The sequence below is a fragment of the Lynx canadensis genome, chromosome B4 (assembly GCF_007474595.2).
Source record: "Lynx canadensis isolate LIC74 chromosome B4, mLynCan4.pri.v2, whole genome shotgun sequence".
Taxonomy (NCBI): Eukaryota; Metazoa; Chordata; class Mammalia; order Carnivora; family Felidae; genus Lynx; species Lynx canadensis.
Genome location: NC_044309.1, coordinates 24,163,972 through 24,188,208, shown reverse-complemented (window position 1 = coordinate 24,188,208; position 24,237 = coordinate 24,163,972). Strand labels below are relative to the sequence as shown.

The 24,237-nt window shown below is 40.8% G+C and overlaps 1 protein-coding gene across 1 annotated transcript in view; it reads right to left on the bottom strand.

Annotated features, from left to right (window-relative positions):
• The window catches only part of GAD2 (glutamate decarboxylase 2), an 84,958-nt gene that overhangs the window by 44,591 nt on the left and 16,130 nt on the right, over positions 1-24,237 (bottom strand). The window contains exon 8 of the mRNA XM_030322495.1: positions 14,959-15,038. Coding sequence (XP_030178355.1) covers positions 14,959-15,038 — 80 coding nt within the window. The remainder of the gene's footprint in view (positions 1-14,958; positions 15,039-24,237) is intronic.

Here is a 24,237-nt window from a genome sequence, read left to right as displayed (position 1 = left end):
AAAGGATCATACACAATAATCAAGTGGGATTTATCCTTGGGATGTAAGGATGGTTCAACATCTGCAAATCAATCAATTTGATACACCACTATAATGAAGGATTAGAATCATATGGTTATCTCAATATAGACAGAAAAAGTATTTGACAAAACTCAACATCTTTTCATGATAAACACTCTCAATAAACTGGGGTTAGAGGGAACCCACCTCAACATAATGAAGGTCATGTATGACAATCCAATTGTACTTAATGATTAGAAGCTGAAATATTTTCCTCTAAGATCAGGAAGAAGGCAAGAGTGCCCACTTTTACCACTTCTATTTAACATAGTACTGGAAGTCCTAGCCAGGGCAATTAGGCAAGAAAAAGAAAAAAAAAGACGTTCAAATTGGAAAGGAAGAGGTTAAATTGTCTCTGTTGCACAGGACAGGATCTTATATATAGAAAACCGTAAAGACTACCAAAAACCAGTTAGAAGTAATAAATTTAATAAAGTTGCAGGATATGAAATTAACATAAAAAATCAGTTCCATTTACAGTAGCATGAAAAAGAATAAAATATTTTGAAATAAATTTAACCAAGGAGTAGAAGATATGTATACTAAAAACTATAAGATATTGATGAAAGAAGACACAAATGGAAAGATGTACTGTGTTCATGGATTGGAAGAATTAAGGTTGTTAAAATGTCCATACTACCTAAAATCCTCTCCCTATCGAAAATCAAATGGCATTTTCACAGAAATATAAAAAATTATCTTAAAATTTATATGGAACCACAAAAGAGTCCAAATAGCCAAAACAATCTTGAGAAATAAGAACAAATATGGAGGCATCAGATTTCCTGATTTCAAACTGTATTACAAACATATTGTAATCAAAACAGTATGGTTCTGGCATAAAAATAGACACATGGATCAATGAAACAGAACAAAGAGCCCAGAAATAAACCCATGAATGTACAGTCAAATTACCTTTGACAAAGGTGTCAAAAATACACAATGTGGAAAGGATAGGCCCTTCAATAAATGGTGCTGGGAAAACTAGACAGCCACATACAAAAATATGAAACAGGATCACTATCTCCACCATGGACAAAAATTAACACAAAATAGATTAGTGACTTCATTATAAAACCTGAAACCATAAAAATCCTAGAAGAAAACATAAGCAGTAAGCTCCTTGACATCAGTCTTGGCTATACTTTTTTGGATTTGACACTGAAAGCAAAGGCAACAAAAGCAATAAGAAACAAGTGGGACTACATGAAACTAAAAACCTTCTGCACAGATGGGGTGCCTGGGTGGCTCAGTTGGTTGAGCATCTGACTCTTGATTTAGGCTCAGGTCATGAGCTTGGGGTTGTGGGATCAAGCCCCTTGTTGGGCTCCACGCTTGTGTGGAGTCTGCTTAAGATTCTCTCTCTCTTCCTGTGCCCCTCTCCCCTGCTCTCTCTCTAAAATAAAATAAAACAAACAAAAACCTTCTGCATAGCAAAATAAAAGATCAACAAAATGAAAAGGCAATTTATGGCACGGGAGAAGACATTTGTAAACCAAATATCTGATAAAGGATTAATATCCAAATTATATAAAGAACTCCTACAACTCAATAGCAAAACCCAAATAAACTGATTTAAAAATGGGCAAAAGACGAGAATAGATATTTTTCCAAAGAAGACATATAAATGACAACAGGCATATGAAAACGTGTTTGACATCATTAACCATCAGGGAAATGCAAAGCAAAACTACAGTGAAATATCACCACATACCTATGAGGATGGCTATTACCAAAAAGACATGAAATAATAAATGTTGATATGGGTGTGGAGAAAAGAGAACCTTCGTCTGGTGCAACCACTATGGAAAACAGTATAGAGGTTCCTAAAAATTAAAAATAGAACTACTGTATGATTCATGAATCCCACTCCTTGTTAAATATCCAAAGGGAATGAAGTCAGTATTGCAAAGAGATATCTGCATTCCCATCATCACTGCAGCATTATTCACAATAGGCAAGATTAGGAAACAATCTGAGAGTTAATTAGTGAAGGAATGGATAAAGAAATGTGATACACACACGCGCACACACACACACACACACACATACTGGAATATTATTCAGCATAAAAAGAAGGAAATTTATGACAGCATGGGTGAACCTGGCAGATACTACACTAAGAGAAATAAGCCAGACATAGAAAGACAAATATTATATAATTTCTTTTTTTTTAATTTTTTAATGTTTATTTATTTTTGACAGAGTGAGAGAGAGAGACTGAGTATGGGTGGGGGAGGGGCAGAGAGAGGGAAAGGGAGACACAGAATCTGAAACAGGCTCCAGGCTCTGAGCTGTCAGCACACAGCCTGATGCGGGACTCAAACTCACGAACCGTGAGATCATGACCTGAGCCCAAGGTGGACGCTTAACTGACTGAGCCACCCAGGCACCCCAATATTATATAATTTCACACACACACACACACACACACCACACACACACATATGTGTGTATATATATATATATATATATATATATATACTTGAAAAAAATCAAACTCATAGAAGCAGAGAGTAGAATGGTGATTGCCAGGAGCTATTGAGTGGGAGAAATGGGGAAATGTTGCCCCAAGAGTACAAACTTTCAGTTATAAGATGAGTAAGTTCTAGGGATCTAATATAAGTTCTAGTAAGTCTAATGATGACTTAATAATGTTATTTTGTATAGAGTTTGTTAAGAGAGTAGACATTAAGAATTGTCACTACCCCCTTCCTCCCACACACAAATGGTAACTGTGTGAGGTGATAGATATGTTAATTAGCTTGATTGTAATAATTTTACAATGTATGTATATATATCACAAATCATCATACTGTATACACTAAATTATATAATTTTTATTTGTCAGTTATACTTCAGTAAGACTGGAAAAATATATCTTCAAAAAGTAAAAATAAACAAGTGAAATTATTTTTAAAAATGGGCAAAGGACTTGGATAGACATTGCTCCAAAAAAGATGTACAAATGGCTAATAAGCACATGAAAAGGTATTTGACATCACTAATCATTAGAGAAATGCAAATCAATATCACAAGGAGATACTCACACCCATTAGTATGGCTACTATTAAAAAAAAAACAAAACAGGGGTGCCTGGGTGGTTCAGTCGGTTGTGTCCGACTTTGGCTCAGGCCATGATCTCAGAGCTCGTAAGTTCAAGCTCTGTTTTGGGCTCTGTGCTGACAGCTCAGAGCCTGGAGCCTGCTTCAGATTCTGTATCTCCCTCTCTCTCTGCCCCTTCTCCACTCATGCTCTGTCTCTCTTCCTCAAAAATAAATAAACATTAAAACAAACAAACAAACAAACAAACCAGAAAATAGCAAGTGTTGACAAGGATATGGAGAAATTGGAATGCTTGCACACAGTTGGTGGAAATGTCAAATAATGCAGCCACTATGGAAAACAGTATGTCAGTTCCTCAAAAAATTAAAAATACAATTACCATATTGTCTGCCAATTCCACTTCTGAGTATATGCCCAAAAGAATTAAAAGCAAGGCTCAAAGAGATATTTGCATACACGTGGGCATAGCAGCATTATTCACAATAGCTAAGATGTGGAGGCATACCAAGTGGTACACACATACAATGAAATTTTATCATTCAGCCCTAGGAAGGAAGGAAATGCTGACATTTGCTACAACATGGATCATCATTGAGGATATTATGCTAAGTGAAATCAGTCAATCACAAAAGGACAAAAAAGAGTCAGGTACCTAGAGTGGTCAAATTCATGGTGATAGAAAGTAGAAAGGTGGTTGCCAAGGGGTGGGGAGAGGGGGGTTGGGAGGTTTTGGTTTAATGGATGTAGAGTTTCAGTTTTGCAAAGTGAAAAGAGTTTTGGAGATGGATAATGGTGATGGGTGCACAACAAAATGAATGTACTCCATTATCACTGAACTGTCGATTTAAAAATGGTTAGGATGGCAAATTTTAAGTGTATTTTACCACAATTTAAAAACTGGGGAAAAGGGGACAAAGGACCATTTTTTTTTTTTTTTACATTTTTTATTTTTTTTGGGACAGAGAGAGACAGAGCATGAACAGGGGAGGGGCAGAGAGAGAGGGAGACACAGAATCTGAAACAGGCTCCAGGCTCCGAGCCATCAGCCCAGAGCCTGACGCGGGGCTCGAACTCACGGACCGCGAGATCGTGACCTGGCTGAAGTCGGACGCTTAACCGACTGCGCCACCCAGGCGCCCCCAAAGGACCATGTTTAACCAGTAAACACTAGGAGCTGTCTTCTGAGTCCAAGCCCTGATTCTTCTTCACTTCCCAGCTAAGTGATCTTGGACATGATGCCCCTCTTACAGGGTTAGGAGTCAAAGGGAGGAAGGTGGACTTACCATACTGCTGAGGACTATTGTGTACATAGAAACTCTTCACAAACTGTGTCAGCACCAGGTACATGTGAGGGGATATACTCTTCTGTGTCTCTAATAAATGCATTAACTAGATCAATTGTATAAGGTGCTCAGGAGTCTGCCTGGCACATAATAAACACTCAGTAAGTGTCGGCAATTATTATTTCATAATCCTTCCTGATATAGGACATAATGAAGTGCATACACCTCTAGCACCTCTGAATTCTCTGCATGTAAACCCATAGGAAATATGACACTCAGAGGGCTTACCCCAGCCCTGCTCAGTAGTAATTGATTCAAGGTCTCTGTGAAATCTATCCTATCACAGTGCACTCAATAGCTCCCCGGGGATCGGAAAGAGTTAATTAGCTTCCCTAACTGCCTTCAGACACTGGCCACAAGTCAGCTAATTTAATAAAAGAGTATAATGACCCCAGATTATTTACATTTTCAATTGTTTAAATCAACAAATGAAAGTGTGGTACTTAATAAGCACAAGGAAATGTTATCTAACTGTAATTTATAAAGCTGAGAGATGTGTGAAAATAAAAAACTAAAATTTATACAAAACATAAGCGTTCACTTTGTGGTATACAAGTATTCATCATAATACCTAACAGAAATCTTGAATTACAAGGATGGCCAGTGACTCCTCTAGTCCTCTGCCAACCAGGTATCACCTGTCTTGTTCAGATTTGTTTTCTATAAGGTTTTACAACAATTTAGATAATTTAAAGGAAACCCTGAAGGGAGGAATAAGAGATGGAAAAATGGGGAGAGAGTGCTAGAGAGAATTAATTTCTTTAAATTTTTTTTAAAAAGTTTATTCATTTATTTTGAGAGAGAGAGAGAGAGAGAGAGAGAGAGAGAATCCTAAGCAGGCTCTTCACCATCAGCACAGAGTCCCATGAGGGGCTAGAACTCATGAACTGCGAGATCATGACCTGAGCTGAAACCAAGAGTCAGATGCTTAACTGACTGAGCCACCCAGGCACCACTAGAGAGAATTAATTTCTAAATGCACCTGTGAGTCCATACTCATGGTAAATACACACACACACACACACACACACACACACACATACACACACAGAGTGAGGAGAGGTCTTCCTTATAGTAGAATGACAGGAACTGATAAATAGAGAAGGAGTGATGGAGTTAGAACACCACTCACTGTTTTGCAACCATCATAGTCATAATTCGGGCAAGAACCTTCAATGGATGCTACATTAGTGAGTGAATGTTTCAGGAGGAGCTGAATATTTATATTGTCGTGAAGCACCTCCTAGAAGATAACCTGCAAAGTAAGAATAGTCATTTTGCAGGGGAGAAATCTGGCAGACACTATCCTAAGCTGACATTACTAATAACATGACAAACCTCCTGAAGAGGAACAACTGAGAAAGACAAGGGTCACCCCCCTGGAATTCCTGCCTAAAATGCATTGCTTGGATCTAACCATGAGGCAATATGAGACAAACCCAAATTAAGAAATATTCTTCCAAATAAATATGCTCTTCAAAAATATCAATATCATGAAAGACAAAGGAAGAATGAGGAACATTCCAGATTAAAGGAAACTAAAGACACATGACAAGTGAACGTAATGTGTGATCTTGGACTGGGAATAAATAGCTCTAAAGAATATTATTGGGGCAACTGATGAAATTTGAATGAGGTATATTGATTAATAATTGTCTTGTGTCAAGGGCAGATCTCCTGATTTTGATCATTGTACTATGGTTATGTAAGTGAGTATCTTTGTTCTTAGGAAATGCACATTGAAGTATTAAGGGGCAAAGCGGCCTGATGTCTGCATGAAATTCTTAAATGGTTCAGAAAAATCTGTATCTATAATATACATATAATTTATATTTGTAATATTAAAATATTTATTACATTCAAGATATAATATTGAATTATATACACGGAGAGAAACAGAACTCTAAAGCATGCATACTGAAACTTTAAATGGATTAAAGACCTAAATGTGAAACCTGAAACCACTCTGACATTAACCATAGCACCTTTTTCTAGATATGTCTCCTAAGGCAAAGGAAACAAAAGTGAAAATGAACTTTTGGGACTACAACAAAATAAGAAACTTTTACACAGCAAAGGAAACCATCAACAAAACAAAAAGACAACCTACTGAATGGGAGAAGATATTTTCAAATGACACATCCACTAAGGGGTTGGTACCCAAAATATAAAAAGAACTTAGATAATTCAATACAAAAAGATCAAATAATCTAATTAAAAATGGGCAGAGGATCTGAACAGATGTTTTTTCAAAGAAGACATAGAGATGGCCAACAGATACGTGAAAAGATGCTCAACACCACTCATCATCAGGGAAATGTAAGTCAAAACCACAATGAGATACAACCTTATAGCAGTTAGAATGGCTAAAATCAAAATGACAAGGAAGAACAAGGGTTGATGAGGGTGAGAAAAACGAACCCTCAATCACTGTTGGTGGGATGCAAACTGGTGCAGCCACTGTGAAAGACAGTATGGACGTTCCTCAAAAATTAAAAGAGAAATACCATATGATCATATGATCAAATAATTCCACTACTAGGTATAAGGAAAATGTGACACACACACACACACACACACACACACACACACAGTGTGGGTAAGCCCAGGGCTTTGCCCCTCCCCCACTCACAGGTCCCTAATCTTTCCCTTGTCCTTCCAGAGCCTGTTTTCTCTCCTGTTTTCTCTCTTGCTTCCTTCTAGTTGTATAATGTAAGATAACAGCAGAGCTCTTATGAGTTCTGCAGAGAAAGACCCTACACAATTTTAGCCAAAGGAATAAGGAACTCACAAGAGAAATTAACTTCTATTTTATCCCCTTCTTTTCATATAATTCACATTTTTTCTCCCTAGCAGGTCCTTCATCTCACAGTGAAATATGCCTTAAGCACCCTCCTTAAAACAATGAAACCAAAAACCATCCTGAATTCAATACCTGCTCCAGCTTCTATCCTCCCTGGCCTCCCTTCATGGCTCAACCTCTAGAGAGGCTGTCTATATCTGTTCACATCTTCCCTCCCCTCCACCCGCCCTTCACCCACTGCAAACTGCCTTTGCCTCACCCCTCTATTGATTTTTTTCATGTTTATTTATTTTTGCGAGAGAGAGAGAGAGAGAGAGCATGAGTGGAGGAGGGGCAGAGAGAGACACACACACAGAATCTGAAGCAGGCCTCCAGGCTCTGAGCTGTAGGCACAGAGCCCGATGTGGGGGCTTGAACTCACAATCTGTGAGATCATGACCTCAGCCGAAGTCAGAGGCTTAACCGACTGAGGCAACCCAGGTGCCCCACCCCTCTACTGAAACTACTCTTCCCAAACTCACCAGCTACCTCCTCATAACTAAAGCTGATGGGCAGCTGTTGACCCTCAATTTCATCTATTGGTAGCAATTTGAGGCCGTTAACCACTTCTTCTAGAAAGATTCCTCATGGCCCTCATGGCCCCCATTCCGATTCTCCTCTAACAACTCTGGCTGTTCCTTCTCAGTCTCCACTGCAAGACTCCCATAGTCTGCTTATCCCTGAAATGTAGGTGCTACTTAAGTTCTTTCCTAGGCCCACTCTGTGTGGCTTCCATTGTGTAATTTCAGAGCTTCAGGCTCATATTTCAGAATGCCTATCTGAATCTTCACTTGGCCATCTTATAAGCTCTGCAAACTCGACATATTCAAACTTGAACTTTTCACTTTGGCCGGGGTTCCTTATCTCAGAGAACAGCACCACACGGACTTAGCTGACAAGCCAGAAGGCTGTCATTCATCCTTGATTCTTCTTTCAAACCTGCATAAAAACCAGTCATATTCCTATTATTCCAGCATTCATTCCAGCTGACATCGGTCAGCACCATTCAGCATCAACTCATATCACTGGCCGCAGCTACCAACTTCCAGCCTCCAACCTACAATTCACTCTGCATTTAAAATGATCTTTCTAATGGTAAAATATGATGTCACTTTGCTGCTCAAAAACCCGTCGGTGACATCTCAATGTCTTCAACCTAAAGTCGAAACATGGCTCATAGAATCCTTCATGATGAGGACATTCTGACCATTTCTCCCCAGAACTTCTTTTCAGTTCCTTGGGCAAGCCAACTTCCCTCACATCCATGACTTAGAATGTGCTATGGCCTCTGCCTGGAACATTCTTTCCTCTTCACTAGCTAATTCCCATCATCCTCCCTCTGGATGTAGAATTACATGTGAATCAATAGCAACCTGTACTTGCCCTCACACAGCACATACCTTTCTCAAGTGTTATCCCATGTTCCCAAGTCTGCCTTTGCACACTAGACTAAGTTTGTAGCATCTGTGACTATGTCTACCTTGTTCACAGACTGTGGTTCCAGTCAAGGCCACTGCCTACATCCAAGAAGCCTCTCATAAGGCTCCCACATCTATCATATGGGAACTCTGTATAGAAGTTTTCTCCCCTCTGCTGTCTGAACTCTTGGGAAACATCTTTTTGTTTAGTGCCTAATCCAATTCTAAAATATCACTCACTCCTCTTTTGCAAATAGTTATTTTTCTCTAGATATTAACTCATACTTTTCTTCTCTATCCTTAGACACCATCATGAAGCACTAATTTGGATCCCAGAAAATATTAGACCTAATCACACTAAAATAAAAATCCATTAATCTCAATACTGTGAAGATTCAACTTTTTGGTTATAAGGAAAAAGAACTCTTAAACTAGATCTTAGGAAATCAAGGATGCATCTAGCACATTTTCCTCTTTTGAATTTAACAATTTTTACAAAAATAGAGCACTCTTCACATTCAAATGTAAGACATGGTGAAATGCAGTTTTCCATTGCCTTACTTTACTTATTAGAATAATAACAAAGTTAAATATACTTTTTGATTTTTATCTCTGAAACAACCTTTTCCAAATAAATGAAGATTTATTATGTAGTTCTCTTTATTTGAGTTTTAACTGAGAACCATGTTTCACTTTGAATGGGTTACCAAACTGAGCCCCTGTGATTACTAATTAAGAGACAGTATCTTGCAGTATTTTCTTCCATATGTGGCTTTGGGCTTGTTGTTAGAAAGGCACAGGGCGCCTGGGTGGCTCAGTCAGTTAAGTGTCTGACTCTGGCTCAGGTCATGATCTCATGCTCCATGGGTTTGAGCCCCACGTCAGGCTCTGTGCTGACAGCTCAGAGCCTGGAGCCTGCTTTGGATTCTGTGTCTCCCTCTCTCTCTGCCCCTCCCTCGATTGCACTCTGTCTCTCTGTCTCTCTCTCTCTCAAAAATAATAAACATGAAAAAAAATTGAAAAAAAAAAAAAGAAAGAAAGGCACAGACCACTCTTCACTAGGACATTTTGCTTCATTGTGAGCTTGCTACTAAGTCAACTGTCTGATGAGAACAAGATAAAACCTATCACCCCCTCCATTGACAGACTAACATGCAGAGTCAGAGTAACTGTAAGAAATGAATGTCTTCCAGAGCAGGTCCACGTTCATGTTTTGCAAAACCTGGATGAACTTTGCAAAGCACATTAGGAGAAACGAGAATGCAGATACACACTTTGTCAGCCTCAAGTGATTTTCTGAACTGCACATCTGACTTTCACAAGGAGGGGAAAGAATAAAAACAAAATGGCTGCCAAGCATGTTTTAACTGATTCCGACTGGAAGGGTGGCTATTGTCCAGTCGGGATGACTGGAATGACTGTCAAAGCCTGCTCCTTGGCTCCTGACCCCAAACACTTCAATTGCATTTAATCCATTAGGCCACACTCCGTCTTAAACTCATTCTGTAGAGATGATATGAATTATCAATATAGAATTAAAGACTGCATTTCACTACCAACACAGCTTTGAGCTTTTCCTCCAACATGCTCTCATACAATACCGCTAGGAGAATAAAACTGGCAAAACCTTTGAAAGGCAATATGGTCTGATGTATCACTTTCCTTAGAATATTTATATAATTTAAGTTAGCAACTGTACTAAGAAATAATCATAAATAGAGAAGCCCTGGGCACATAAGAATATTCACTGAAGGATAGAAAGGTTATTTATAACAGCAACACCAGAAACGAGGAAATGAACACGAGGGGAGTAATATTTTGTGCTTGCTTTCTACTACATATAATTTTTAGTATTTTACATTTGTGAACACATTTAATCTTCGTAACAACCCTATGAAGCAGGGCCTTTCCTTTTTCCTTTTTCAGATAAGAAAAGTGAGACAGATAAGGATCTGCCCAAGCTGGTGCTGGAGCTGAGATAGGAAGGATAGGGTGTCAAAACAGTCCAGCTCTGAGTCTGCCCTTCAAAGTACTATCACTTCTGTGCTTTCTCACATAGTCACATCCTCACATATTATGTAGTTAAGCATGTTTGTAATAATGTGGAGAAATGCTTATCATGTCTGGCTAGGAAAAGAAACGTAACCACAAATATGTAAATTAAAAAAGGAAAAGAGGGGCACACCTGGGTGGATGAGTTGGTTAATTGTCTGACTCTAGATATCGACTCCTGATTTCGGCTCAGGTCATGATCTCACAGTTTGTGAGATCAAGCCCTGCATCAAGCTCTGCACTGACAGTGCAGAAACCTGCTTGGGATTCTCTCTCTCTCCCTCTCTCTTTACTCCTCCCCTGCTTGCTCTCTGTCTCTCAAAATAAATAAATAAATAAACATTAAAAACCTTTAAGAAAAAGAAAAAAAAAAACCCCACACCTCTATGGTTTGAAAAAGATATTCAAGGTTTTGACTCAAATATGGAATTAGTGATAATCTTTGGGTGGTGGAATTACAATTTTTCCCTGTTATTTTGTATTTTTAAATTTTTTTTGACGTTTATTTATTTTGAAACAGAGCATGAACGGGGGAGAGTCAGAGAGAGAGGGAGACACAGAATCTGAAACAGGCTCCAGGCTCTGAGCTGCCAGCACAGAGCCCGACGCGGGGCTCGAACTCACAGACCGCGAGATCATGACCTGAGCCGAAGTCAGACGCTTAGCGGACTGAGCCACCCAGGCGCCCCATTATTTTGTATTTTTAAAGTAAGCATGTATTTCCTTTCAGATGGTAAAAATGATCACTTAGTCCTCTTTAAAGCTCTCATGTGCTTCCTACTCCCACTCACCTTTCCCTCTACCTGCTGACCTTGAACGACACAGGTTTGAACTGTGCAGGTCCATTTACATGTGGGTATTTTTTCATAAATACAGTACAATACAATAAATGTATTTTACTTCTGATTTTCTTAAATGTTTATTTGTTTTTGAGAGAGAAAGAGAGACAGAGAGGCTGTCAGCAGGGGAGGGGCAGAGAGAGAGGGAGGCACAGAATCTGAAGCAGGCTCCAGGCTCTGAGCTCTAAGCTGTTAGCACAGAGCCTGACATGGGGCTTGAACTCCTGAACCATGAGATCATGACCTGAGCCAAAGTCAGATGCTTAACCAACTGAGCCACTCAGGTGCCCCTCCTTCTGATTTTGTTAATGATATTTTCTTTTCTCTAGCTTACTTTATGGAAAGAATATAGTATGTAATACATATAACACAAAATATGTGTTGACTGTTTATGTTATTGGTAAGGCTTCCGGTCAACAGCAGGCTCTCAGTAGTTTAGTTTTTGGGATGTCAAAAGTTATATATAAATTCGACGGCACAGGATGGGGGTGGGGGTCAGTGCCCCTTGACCCCCATGTTTTCAAGGATCAATTGTATTTCTTCCTCCTTGCTTCACTTCATACTTCCACTGCAAATTTTGTTTCCTCCTGGGCCTCATTTCTCCCATCTCTTATTTCTTATCTTTTTTTCTTTCTTCTCCTTCTTATTCTTCTTCCTGTGTTGCTCTCTCCTCCCTTCCCCATCCATCCCATAAGTCTCATGAGTAGAAGGAGAAAAAGTCCCCATAGCCCTAACTTCCTAATGGCCCTTTCCCTCTGTACCCTCCTGATGGGTATATGTAAGGGGAAGGGAGGTTGCAGGGTATTTTGTGATAAAAACCAATAATTTTTAACATTATGTTTTAGTTTTTCTAGTGGCTTCTAAAATTGCTGATATAAAATTCTTTGATGTGAAAATGTGAGGTCACTTGGCTAGTCACTGATTCTTGACCCCACTGGTTTCCCAGCATTCTCTGCTTTCTGCTCCTTTCTCTGCTGCTGGTGAATGATAGGCATCTTTTGGCATTTCTTCCCGGCAGCCCTGTCTGTGTTCCCTGTTCCTGCAACATTCTTGCTTTTCTTCTTGCTCTTCCTTCTTCCAGGCCTGCACTTCTCTTTGGACCATGATGCTGCCCTCAGTCAGTAGTCCTCAGGCCACGCTTTAGCTCCCGGAAATGCCTGGTTGGCTGGTTTCATTGACTCACTCCAAGGCCCCTTGCATTGTTAAAACCTGAATCTGACAGGAGTAGAAGCGGTAATATCGATGCCTTGAGGAGTGAAGGGTTTCCCTCTGTTCTCCCAGGTCATCTGCCAGACCACTGGGATTCAAGTCAAGAACACCTGCTGACCAGGCTGGCTTAGAAGACTGAGTGGGTCAGGTATTAGGGCCTGTCTAGATGATTCTTCCTCAGACTCTAGGCTCCTTTTAAGAGTTGGCTACAGATTTTAGTATGTGTGCTGCCGAAGCGAGCATGAGTTGGCTACCAATTGAGAAAAATATTAGTCACCTAAGAGTTTTATTCCCAGTTAGCAGGTTTTGCTAAATTTCCAGTGCCAGTTTTCTTCTTAAATCTCGGTTCTCAAGTACCTTATAGTATTGGCAGTCGCAAAAATATAAGCACTTTTTGGGGCACCTGGGTGACCCAGTCAGTTAAGCAGCCAACACTTGATTTTGGCTCAGGTCATAATCTCAGATTCATGAGTTCAAGCCCCACATTGGGGGCTTGAGATTCTCTCCCTCTCCCTCTCTTTCTGCCTCTCCCCCACTCATGCACTCTTTCTCTCCCTCTCTCCTCCCTCCCACTCAAAAAAAACCCCACAAAACTTGAAAAAATCTTCAGATTATACATATATATATATGTGTGTGTGTTGTGTATATATATATATCTCCTTCCTCAAAATGTGCTTTCCTGGCTCCATTCCTCATAATAATTTCCCACCCATCGTATTGTTAGAGCCTCACGACCAGCCTCACTGACCCAGGTCTCTCCTGTTCCTGCTTCCTGAAGGATGATTTCGATCATGCTCTTCTCAGATAAAAATGCTTTCGGGTTACCTTATTACTGACCCAACAAACTCAAATGCTAAGTTTAGCATTCCCCTCACCACCCCCATCACAAGGAAAAAAATCACTTTTTCTGATTGTAAAAGTAACATGTATTCATTGTAAGCAATCAAATAAGGTCAGGCAAGACATAAAGGTGTGAACAAGAAAGTGGCAATCCCTTGTAATTTTCCCTCCCAGAGAGAGAGGTGTCATTAATCAGTTTGTTTTGTTGAGCTTTCAAAATCCCACATGGCCCACTGGATTCACCATGGCTGTCCGTCCCCAATGCCTCTGGTCAGGCCCCGGTCCTCAAGCCCCACAAGCTGACTCCTACTTCTGGGCTTTGCTGGTGGTGTTCAGGTCCTCTGCAATGGCCCCCATCTTCCCCTCCCCCATCCACTTCATCCCTAGCTTTGAAAATCTTTTGAAAGCACAAGTTCTCCTTGCTGCATGGAGCCTTCCAAGCCTTACCAATGTACCGAGTATGTACTCTGTGCCACATGATTCAACCATAAAACTGTCTCCTGCTGGTGCGACCCCATCTCTCCTAGATCATATACTGTCAGGGAACCAGGATTATACCTTATGCTCTCTGAAGCCTCATGATATGGTGGGCAATCACAAATGTCTATCTAATAAATACATATGAAAAAATAAATGGTTGAGTAGCTTCCTTCTAATTTAGTGAAATGTCTTAATTCTTTGGAGACTACATTTAATTTTTTATAGGTTACAGACCTATATAGGCTAATGAAAATTTACATGGATATAGTGGAAAGGCCTTTTAAGCTCCCTACATCTATTTCCAGAATACCTATGACATTTGCGTGCCTATTAAGGCAGGGATTTTCCTTATGAGAACCCTTTGGTTCCAGCACAGAGTGGATGAGTTGCTGGGGCATCATTTACTTCTTGCTCACTAAACTGTCCCCCCTTCTGTAATCAGTCCATCAAGTTCACACAATCGTGGCACCTAGAATGATGATACGTCCATAAATCAGTGCTCAAACTGCTGGTTGTTGCTTAAGTGCCCAGGTGATGAATGTCCTTCTGCACCTGCTTGGTGCAGAATATTTTGATTGATTTAACAAAGGTTCCAATTCAGTCAAGGGCCATGAAACGCTCCACGGCGTTGAGGAACAACATCCCAGGACTCCAAGCAAGAGCCCATGTGAAAAAGAAACAGCGAAACATAAGCAGGGATGGAGGTAGGTTTTGCTGCCCCCCCAGCCAATGCCTATTTTTGGACTAAAAGATAATACATGTGGAAGTTGCAAATTGCCAACCAACAAGGGTTGCAGATTCGCACTCACCTCTCATCGCATTTAATCAGAATCACGCTGTCTGTTCCAATCCCCAGAGCTGCAGCTCCCTTCTTGAGAGAAAAATGACTCTAAAAAAAAAAAACATTTATAATTAGTTGTGTGTAAATTCAAGATCCATTCCCTCAGCTGTTTTTTTTTCTCCTTTTATTTTTAATCTCCCTCAAAACCTCGCTTGCTGAGAGAAGATGGCATCCTTCCATTGAGGTTTGTTTTTTAACCTGTGGTGAAAGGCACATAACATAGAATTTACCACCGTAACCATTTGTAAGGTTACAGTTCAGCGGCCTTAGGTACATTTATGTAGCTGTGCAACCATCATAAACCATCCATCTCCGGAATTCTTTTCATCTGGCAAAAGTGAAATTCTGTACCCATTACACAATAATTCCTCATTCCTCCCTCCCTCAGCCCCTGGCAACCACCACTGTACTTTCTGTCTCTATGAATTTGGCTACCTTTGGTGCCTCATGTAAGTGGAACCATATAGTATTTGTTAGTTTGTGACTGGCCTATTTCACTCAGCATAGTCATCCTCAAGTTTCATCCATGTTGCAGCCTGTGCCAGAGTCTCCTTGTCTGTCCATTCATCCATCAGTGGATACTTGGGTTGCTTCCACCATTTGGCCATTGGGGATAATGGTGCTATGAACATGGGTGTACAAATATCCCTTTGAGCCCTGCTTTTAATTCTTTTGGGTATAAACCCAGAAATGGAATTGCTGGGTCAATGGTAATTCTATTTTTGAGGAATTGCCATACTATTTTTCATAGCAGCTGCCCCATTTTACATCCCCACCAGCAGTTCCCAATGGTTCCAACTTCTCCCCAAACTTGCCGATAGTTGTTATTTTCTGTTTTTTGGTAATAGTCATTCAAATGGGGGGGAGTGGTATCTCATTATAGGTTTCAATTTGTATTTCCTTAATAATTACTGATGTTGAGTGTTTTGTGTGCATATTGGCACACATTGTACATTGTCTTTAAAGAAATGCATATGCCAGTGTTTTGCCCATTTTTGAACAGGTTGTTTTGTGGTGGTTGTTGTTGAATTCATTCGAGTTTTTCTTTTTCTTTCTTTCTTCTTTCTTTCTTTCTTTCTTCTTTTCTTTCTTTCTTTCTTTCTTTCTGTCTTTCTTTCTTTCTGTCTTTCTTCCTCTCTCTTTCTTCTTCTTCTTCTTCTTTTTTTTTTTTTTTTTTTTTTTTTTAGAGAGAGAGAGAACATGGGCAAGCAGGGGAGGGGCAGAGGGAAAGAAGGAGAGAGAGAGAGAATCCCAAGCAGGCTCCATACCTAGCACAGAGCCCAACATAGGGCTCGATATCATGACTATGAGATCATGACCTGAGCCAAAATCAAGTCAGACACTCAACCAACTGAGCCACCCAGGGGCCCCTCACTTGAGTTTCTGAGTGAAGATAATAAGACCCTGGAAATTATAAATGGACCTGCTACCCCAACAGACAATAATCCAAACCAATTCTACATATAAGGCATAAAAACAAGTCAACTGACTCCAGGAGCTATGTACAATATGGCTTCCAGGCTTATATTTTCCTACCAAGAGATTACACTCAGTGTCTCTCAAGTTCAGTGAAATTGTGGGCACTCAAGAGAAGTTGGCCTTAAATCCAGCACTCTTTACCCCAGACTTGGCGCAGGAACTAGTTGCTGTGTAGGCGACTCTCATCCTGAGGCAGGAGCAGGGAAAAAGCATCAGTCACTGGCTTGAGGAGGATAGTGTGCAGAAAAGGCCACACTGACAAGCCACTGCCAGATCTTTGTTTGTGCTTTTGGTTATTGATCGAGGGTAGGATTCTGAATCTCAATGGCTGTAATCACAGGGCAATTTGGAAAACTGAGAGAGGCTAACCTAAGCCCAGCTGTATGGCATCTGCCCAGCAGCCTCTTACTATTAACTACACATCATTAAGCTGTCCGAAAGGAGAGCTGCTTCCTCAATTTACATCTCCAAAGGGTTGCTGACTGGAATTTTAAGTTAGAGTTTGGAGTGTACTCTCTCTGAATGCCCACTTTTGACTCATCTGAATTCTTATATATGCAGCATAGGAACTATTAACATATATATTTTTAGGGGGTGTGTCTAATAAGCAAGAGGCAATCACATTGATAACAGCAGCAAATAATGTAAACCAATAAATGAGGGCCTGGACAGAGGAGTTTAAAAGGCCCAGTGTACCCAAGGAGTAATGACAAAGGGCCATTAGCCTCATTTTACAATCAGAAAGACAAAGTAGACAGTCGTTACCAAGATACCTGGGAACTAGGAGAGAAAGCTTAACTGGGTTTGTAAAGATGCATGACTCCCCCAACAACACAAAAAAGTGTTCTCTCTTGCATCGTTAGCAGATCCCTGGGTGACCCCCAGAAGAAAGAGCTCAGGGGGAAATGGCACAGAACAGAGGGACCAGCTGCCCACTGAGCAAGCACAAACCACTCAAATGAAGCCCCTCAGTGAAGGAGCTCCTAAGCACTGTTAAAACCAAACACAAATGGTGACCAGACTTGAAAATTTCCTGAGCAGACAATCAGTTCAGTCCTACAAGCAGAGCTTAATTTAGCTTATTTTGCATGACAGTGAGGCTAACAACTCGGGTCACATCTTGCTTCTGCCTCTGAAAATCATAACAGAAACTTAAATTGTTCCCCCCAAATTGATATGAGGTAACCACTAGGCAATGCTCTTTCATTTCAGAGAATTCTAATACTGTTCCCAGTCACCGTGAAGAGTCAACAGTCACTGCTGCCATACTATATAAACTGCTTGTAACAATATACTCGGAGTCTCATACCCTCTTTTGGTTTGAGCGCTCTGGGTTTGCAAAGTCTCTTTTTGGTGTGTGCACAATAAACTTCCACTAATTACTACTACCTCAGTGATTCCTTGGTTTACTTTTATTTTTGTTTTTGTTTTTTCCTAAACCTTTGATAGTACTAAACTGCCAAATGGCAAATTGGGGCTAAGTAAGAGATCTGGTGCACCTGGTCAATGAGAGGAAGTAGTCTTGTCTGTTTTTTAATGAGAAAGAATAGGGATTCTCAAATGAGGGGCAATTACCTAGGATAATTGATCACTCTAGCAAATGCCACACACTTAAAGAAAAAACACATGCCCAAATAGAAGGCTTCAAGATGGGGAACGAAAAGGGATATGAGGCATGAAAAAGAAGATTAGGTACCGAACACTGAGCCTGTTTACATTTTCAGGAAAGAGAGCAGGGAAATCACTAGATGTTATCCACAAATAGCAAGGGACCATGGAGAGCAAGGAGCCAAAGGAAAAAAAAAAGACACTACCTAATGAGGAAGAAACAGTGAAAACAGCTTAAATGGCACATCTCTGTGCTGGTGAGAACACATGGGGAGTCATTTTTAATCCTTGGCACCATGTTTAATGGACCTACTTGTTGATGAACCACAGCAGAGCAGCATGCTGGGAGCTGAGGAGCCCAGAAACCAGGTGTTTGAAGAGAGCTCAGAGGATGCTTGTTCATGGGCAAAGGGCAACCAGGACATGTGGCATGGGTGGCCTTCGTATCTGAAGGGCTGTGTCAAGGTAAGAGGAAAGGGACAGATGGTTCTGGGTGGCTTCAGAAGGTAAAGCTGTGAACAAAAATTGAAAGCTACAAGGATTCGGATGTGTCCCCAAATCATCAAGACTCTTGTGATGATCAGTCATTCATCAACAGAATGGCTGGGGAATGAGTTAATGAATATCCCCCGTATCTCCTCCACCCTGATCTTGGAAAAATAATAGACTTGCTAGAATCTAGGGCTTATTTAGAACTATAGCATATTTCTATTTGGGTAATAGATATTAAAACCCATCTGATTTTTATTTTTTACAAAATGAAAATCCAAGATTGATGGGAGATTAACTTCTCTATCCTTTTTAAAAAAATCACAAGTAATCTAGATACAGGCTACATGATTCAGCTGATATTTAAAATATGTGCAAATAGGGAGGCCTGGGTGGCTCAGTCAGTTAAGCGTCCAACTCTTGATTTCAGCTCAGGTCATGATCTTGGTGTTCATGAGATTGAGCCCCACATAGGGCTCTGCACTGGGTGTGGAGCCTGCTTAAAATTCTCTGTCCCTCTGCCCCACTCCTGCTCATGTGCACTCATGCACACTCTCTCTCTCAAAACAAAACAAAATAAAATAATAAAATATGTGCAAGTACCATGGGGTTGTATAGTTATAAAATAATTGTAATTAAAAAATAAGCCGGCTTTCTGGGCTTGGGTAGGATAATATTATCCAGAGTAAGAATGCGTGGGGGTGAGAGCTCACAGGCTGGGGCAGGGGCATGAGCTCCATCATTCCATCTAGCCCTATGACTAGAGGGTACGCATCAGCTCCTTCCTTCAGTAATGGGGACAATAAATCTTTTCTGTCTTTAGGGATGGTGGGAGAATAAGGTGAATAGGGAAAAGCTCTGAGACAAACCACTTCAGTCTCTTGACATGCTGGTTTCTCTCCCTCTATTACAATTTAGATAAGCAGCTTGGAAACCTGATTATAACTATGTCAAGCCATTGTTGGTCACATCCAAATTTTTAATGGAGACTCAGATTCAACTACTTAGTGGACCACGGGGTCTCAGGGAAAGCTTCTGCTAAGCTCACGGACACAAAGATTTTTAAAACTGCCTTCAGTCCCCTGCTACCTCCCCTATTTCATCACCTGCCTTGCCTCCTCTTGCTCTTTCTACTGCTAGCACTGGTCTTAGTCTTCTGTGAGCTCATGAAGCTTGTTCTTGCCTCTCAGCCTTTGTACTTGCCATTCCATTTCTTGGGCAATCCTTCCCTCAGACATTTATATGGCTCCCTCCCTCATTCGATGTAGGTCTCTGCTATATATCACCTCCACAAAGACCTTTTATGACCATCTTGTAAAATAGCCCACTACTGCCCCATTCTCTTGTCAGCATGTGGCATTAAAGCAAATATTTATTAGTTTACTATCTGTCCCCTACTAGAACACAGGTTACATGAGGGCAAGGACTTTGCTGTAGTATATAGTTAACACGGATTTATCAAATTTGACCATATGCTCAGAGAACAAGTCCAGAAAAATGTCTACTATTTATTGACACAAATCTCTGGCCACAAATCCCAATATTGAGGTGTGGCTTTGGTGATTGGGGCCAGATGATGGTGGCCTAAATAGACCCCAACACCTCTAATCTAAAGCTCATTCTAAAAGCAAGTCCAGAGATCTTCCTGGCATCCAAAGGGCCCCAGATGGGGTCCTTCCTTCCCAAGCAGGAAGCTGCTGTAGGCCCTGATAGCCAGATCAGCCATTTTGGGAAGAAGCAAGTCAAAACTTCAAACAAGGAAAGAAAAAAGACACACTAGGTTGGAAATGTCAGTTCTTGACTCTTCTGACATTCTGTCAAAAGCTCTTATCTTCTATCTCTAGGGTCTATTCATTGTCCTTGGACTTGAACCCCTTTGTGAGTGGAGTGAATGAAGCATGTTTGGAGGAACACCAAACAGAGGTGGATGGGGGGCCTTACATAGCAGGACCCTCAACAAATATGTCATGAAGCCCAACCTACAAAAGAGCTGAAATCTGCTTCGTTGACCCCTCCGCATGTTTTTGGACACCCCTCCCCGCTCAGCAATTATAGGAGCAACAGTCTTTCCCTTGTCCTCCTTTTTCTCCACACTCCTCCCATACACCTACTGGTTTACCCCTATACATCCTGAGATTTGATGAAAATGATAGCCTTTTCTGCCTTAGACTGGGTCCTTGTCCTTGCTTCTACTCATCAAGTGGCCTTAAAAGAGCATCCTACTTTCTAAATCATCTGATTTACAAAGAAGCTTGTACTCTGTGAGACCACCTCATTGATTTCTAATTATAATGATTTGGAGGATAGGGGATCACCCAACCACATTCTCAGAGACTCCATGTGATTCTGATGTGATATGGATCTGCATACAAGGCACCTCCGGGAAGCTGGTACCTTATCACTCATAGTTCTACAGTGTAAAGTCACCCATTGTGAGCTTGTGCTAAAAGAAAGAATAATATGTATCGAGATTCAGTTGACATGAAAGAGATCCAAGGATGACAGCTGGTGACAAATGTGAGCATCAGCACTGAGCATGTATTCCCTTACAGTGATCACTCAGTGTGGTCTCTGGGGCACTGAGAAGTATGACTATCCCCTCCGGACCCCTGTCCTTTCCTTCCCCCACAGTACAATATATGCTCCCTGAGAGCAGGCACTGGGTCTGTTCTGTTCACTGTTGCCTCCCCAGTACCTGAGGCATTGCCTGGCACATATTGCACTGAGTGAATGAAGGAAGGTATAAAGAAAACATCCCACTGCCCATGGTGCCCTTGTGCCTTGCTGACCCCTTCTTTTGTCTCCTATTGCAACGGAAATACCCCAGGAGAGGCACTTAGGTTTTACGAATCATTTACAGGGCTCTCAGGCTCTTTCTTGAGAGTAGGTTTTCATGGGATTGAGTAGAAAGAGAAAATGACACAGGGGTGATGATGCCCTGAAATGAACAGGAAGTAGGAATGCAGAGGCTAAAGGTAAACTGGTTTTAGCTCACAGTTTCACTTCCTGAAGTTCTGTCAGGTGAAGCTTCTGTCTAATGGGAGCATTACATGGGCGCTGTCTGTTTCCAAGCTGCCTGGGTCACCTTTAGTTTTTTTTAAACATAAAGGACATCTATTTTTGAATTGAAGCCTCTCCTATAGTGTTTTTATGTGAAAACCATTTTTCTAAACAATTATGAGAATCATCTCCCTCCCAAAGTGGGCTGAGGCCATGAGAGGGCTCTGCAGAACACTGGTGACTAGTTGTAAAGAGTGGAGTGAGTTGTGCCCATTGCGTAAAAGATCCCAGTACCTGTAATCTGATTTTAAGAACAGTTTTCCTAAATGCAATTATGCTGTTCACACCGAAATTCTTTCTGGAAGAGCTTGTTGCACACAAGGAAATAAGAGAAATTTGGAATGAAGCTCACAGTTTGGGCTTTCAAAGGATTCAGAGCTAGAGATATAAATTATTGAGCTAGAGTCTTAACTTCCCTCTAAACCTACTTTCAAGAAAGGACCTAAAACTCATCAGATTAATTTTTGCCAAGCTTTTCTATCACTGAAGATTTGGTGACAACGATGAGATTTCAGCAAAGGATGAGTATTGAACCAGCCAATCTTTAAGATCCTTTCCAATTCTGAGATTTTGTGATTCCATATTGTGGAGGAAAATAATCTTAGAACTCTTTGCTTATGTGCTATCTCTTATTTCAATTTAGTGGATATATTTACTTCTTCTAATGTTCTTCATAGCAATATTATTTGTTTAATTCAGCCCTGTTCAAATTTCAAGAAAACAGTTGGATTTGGACAAACAAAAATTTAATAGCTTGCCCTCCTTATCAGCATGGGAGAATTCTAGTCTGGGTTGGCATCCAGAAAAGAGACGGGTAGCTCTGTGGGTTACAAAAGAGAGAGACAGTGTGGATCATTTAGAAAACAAAAGATGACCCTTCCCTTCCTCAATGTGTGATGTTTCTGGTTGGATGCTGGAAGACTTTCTTAATGTCATTTCTATCCCTATAGCTCTACACAGGTCCAAGTTTTAAACTCAATGCTCAGACTAGAAGAAAAGTCAGTAACTGGCTCAATAGATTAGAAAATTATATTAGCACTAGAAGAACTAACATGGGGAAAACAGGATTTCAGAAAGGATGCTACCACGTGAATTTAGAGCAGCCAGCTAGAGTGGTGTAGAGATCACCCAACCCAGTATTTGAAAGAGCGGTACTGGGATTATCAGGAAACTGATACTCTAGATCTGACTCTGTCGTTGACTGGCTGTGAAACCCTGGGCAAAGCATCTATCACCTCTGGGACTTGGTTTCCTCATCTACAAATAGCTTTTTTTTTTTTTTTAAGTTACCTAACATTTATATAGAGTTTCCTACATTACAGGAGCTGAGGTGACTGCTTTTTTTTTTAATGTTTATTTTATTTTGAGACAGAGAGAGAGAGAGAGTGAGCAGGGGAGGGGCAGAGAGAAAGGGAGAGAGAGGATCTGGAGTGAGCTCTAGGTTGATGGTGGAGAGCCCAATGTGGAGCTTGAACTCACGAACTATGAGATTATGACCTGAGCTAAAGTTGGATGTTTAACTGACTGAGCCACCCAGGCACCCCACGGTGACTGCTTTATAAGGCTCTCATTTAAGTCTCCAAAAGTCTTGGGCCTTGGAAGCTCTCAAATAACATGAAGAAAGATAATACTTAAAGCAGCTTCTGCCATAGCCATTGTCCTACCCCCCACCCCCGCCCCTACTGGATCCACAAAGCAGCTCTTCTACTCATCCTTTCTCCCTGCAGGTAAGGGACTCAGGAAAGAACTTCCATGCAAAGATGGAAATTGTTTGGCCTGGAAAAAAAAAAAAAGCATTTGAGACATGACTTGGTAATCTTCTGTCTTCAGCCTGTGGGGATCTATTTCTGGGGCTGGTGGAGACAAGGTGATTGTAAAACCTGAAAAGATGAAGGGAATATACGGCCTGGCCCGAAGCTGGAAGGAACTACACTAAGTGATGAATGGGATGGAATGGCCCTGAAGTTTAAAGCCCAAAGGAACTAGATGCAGGGGTCACATTACCTCTCAACCTGGAGCTTCAAGGGTAGGGCTCACTTTTAAGGGCTTATCTGAACAGAATGGTTTGGATCAAGAGTTCAATAAGACATAGGAGTGCCTTAAGTGAACTCTGAAAGTCCCCTCCAGCCCAGGTCTATGAGATAATAAGGAAGGTTGCAGGGTATTTTTTGTTTTGGTAGGGGCAATAACAATTTAGCATCACGTTCACATTAAGAAAAAGCACTTGGTGGAAATTTTATTTGGGAAAGTATAAAATATTAAATTAATTGATGAGACATGGCATACAAGATGTTGTTGCTGAATATTTTAATCTGGTTTCTACATTGGTAGTTGGGACAGGGAGCTCACTGACCTGGGGGTCGGGAAACCCATTTAATCCTGACTCTACTTGCAGCCTCTTCATTTAAAAAATGCTGATAACAGTCTTTGCTCTACCTGTCCTATGATATTGTTGTGTGAGTCAAATGAGTTAATGTATATTGCAAGTGTATTGGAAATTGTCAAATAGTTATCATATATAAGGTATCATACGTTAGATAAAGAGCTCATCTGGGGCACCTGGGTGTCTCAGTTGGCTAAGTGTCTGACTTCAGCTCAGGTCATGATCTCA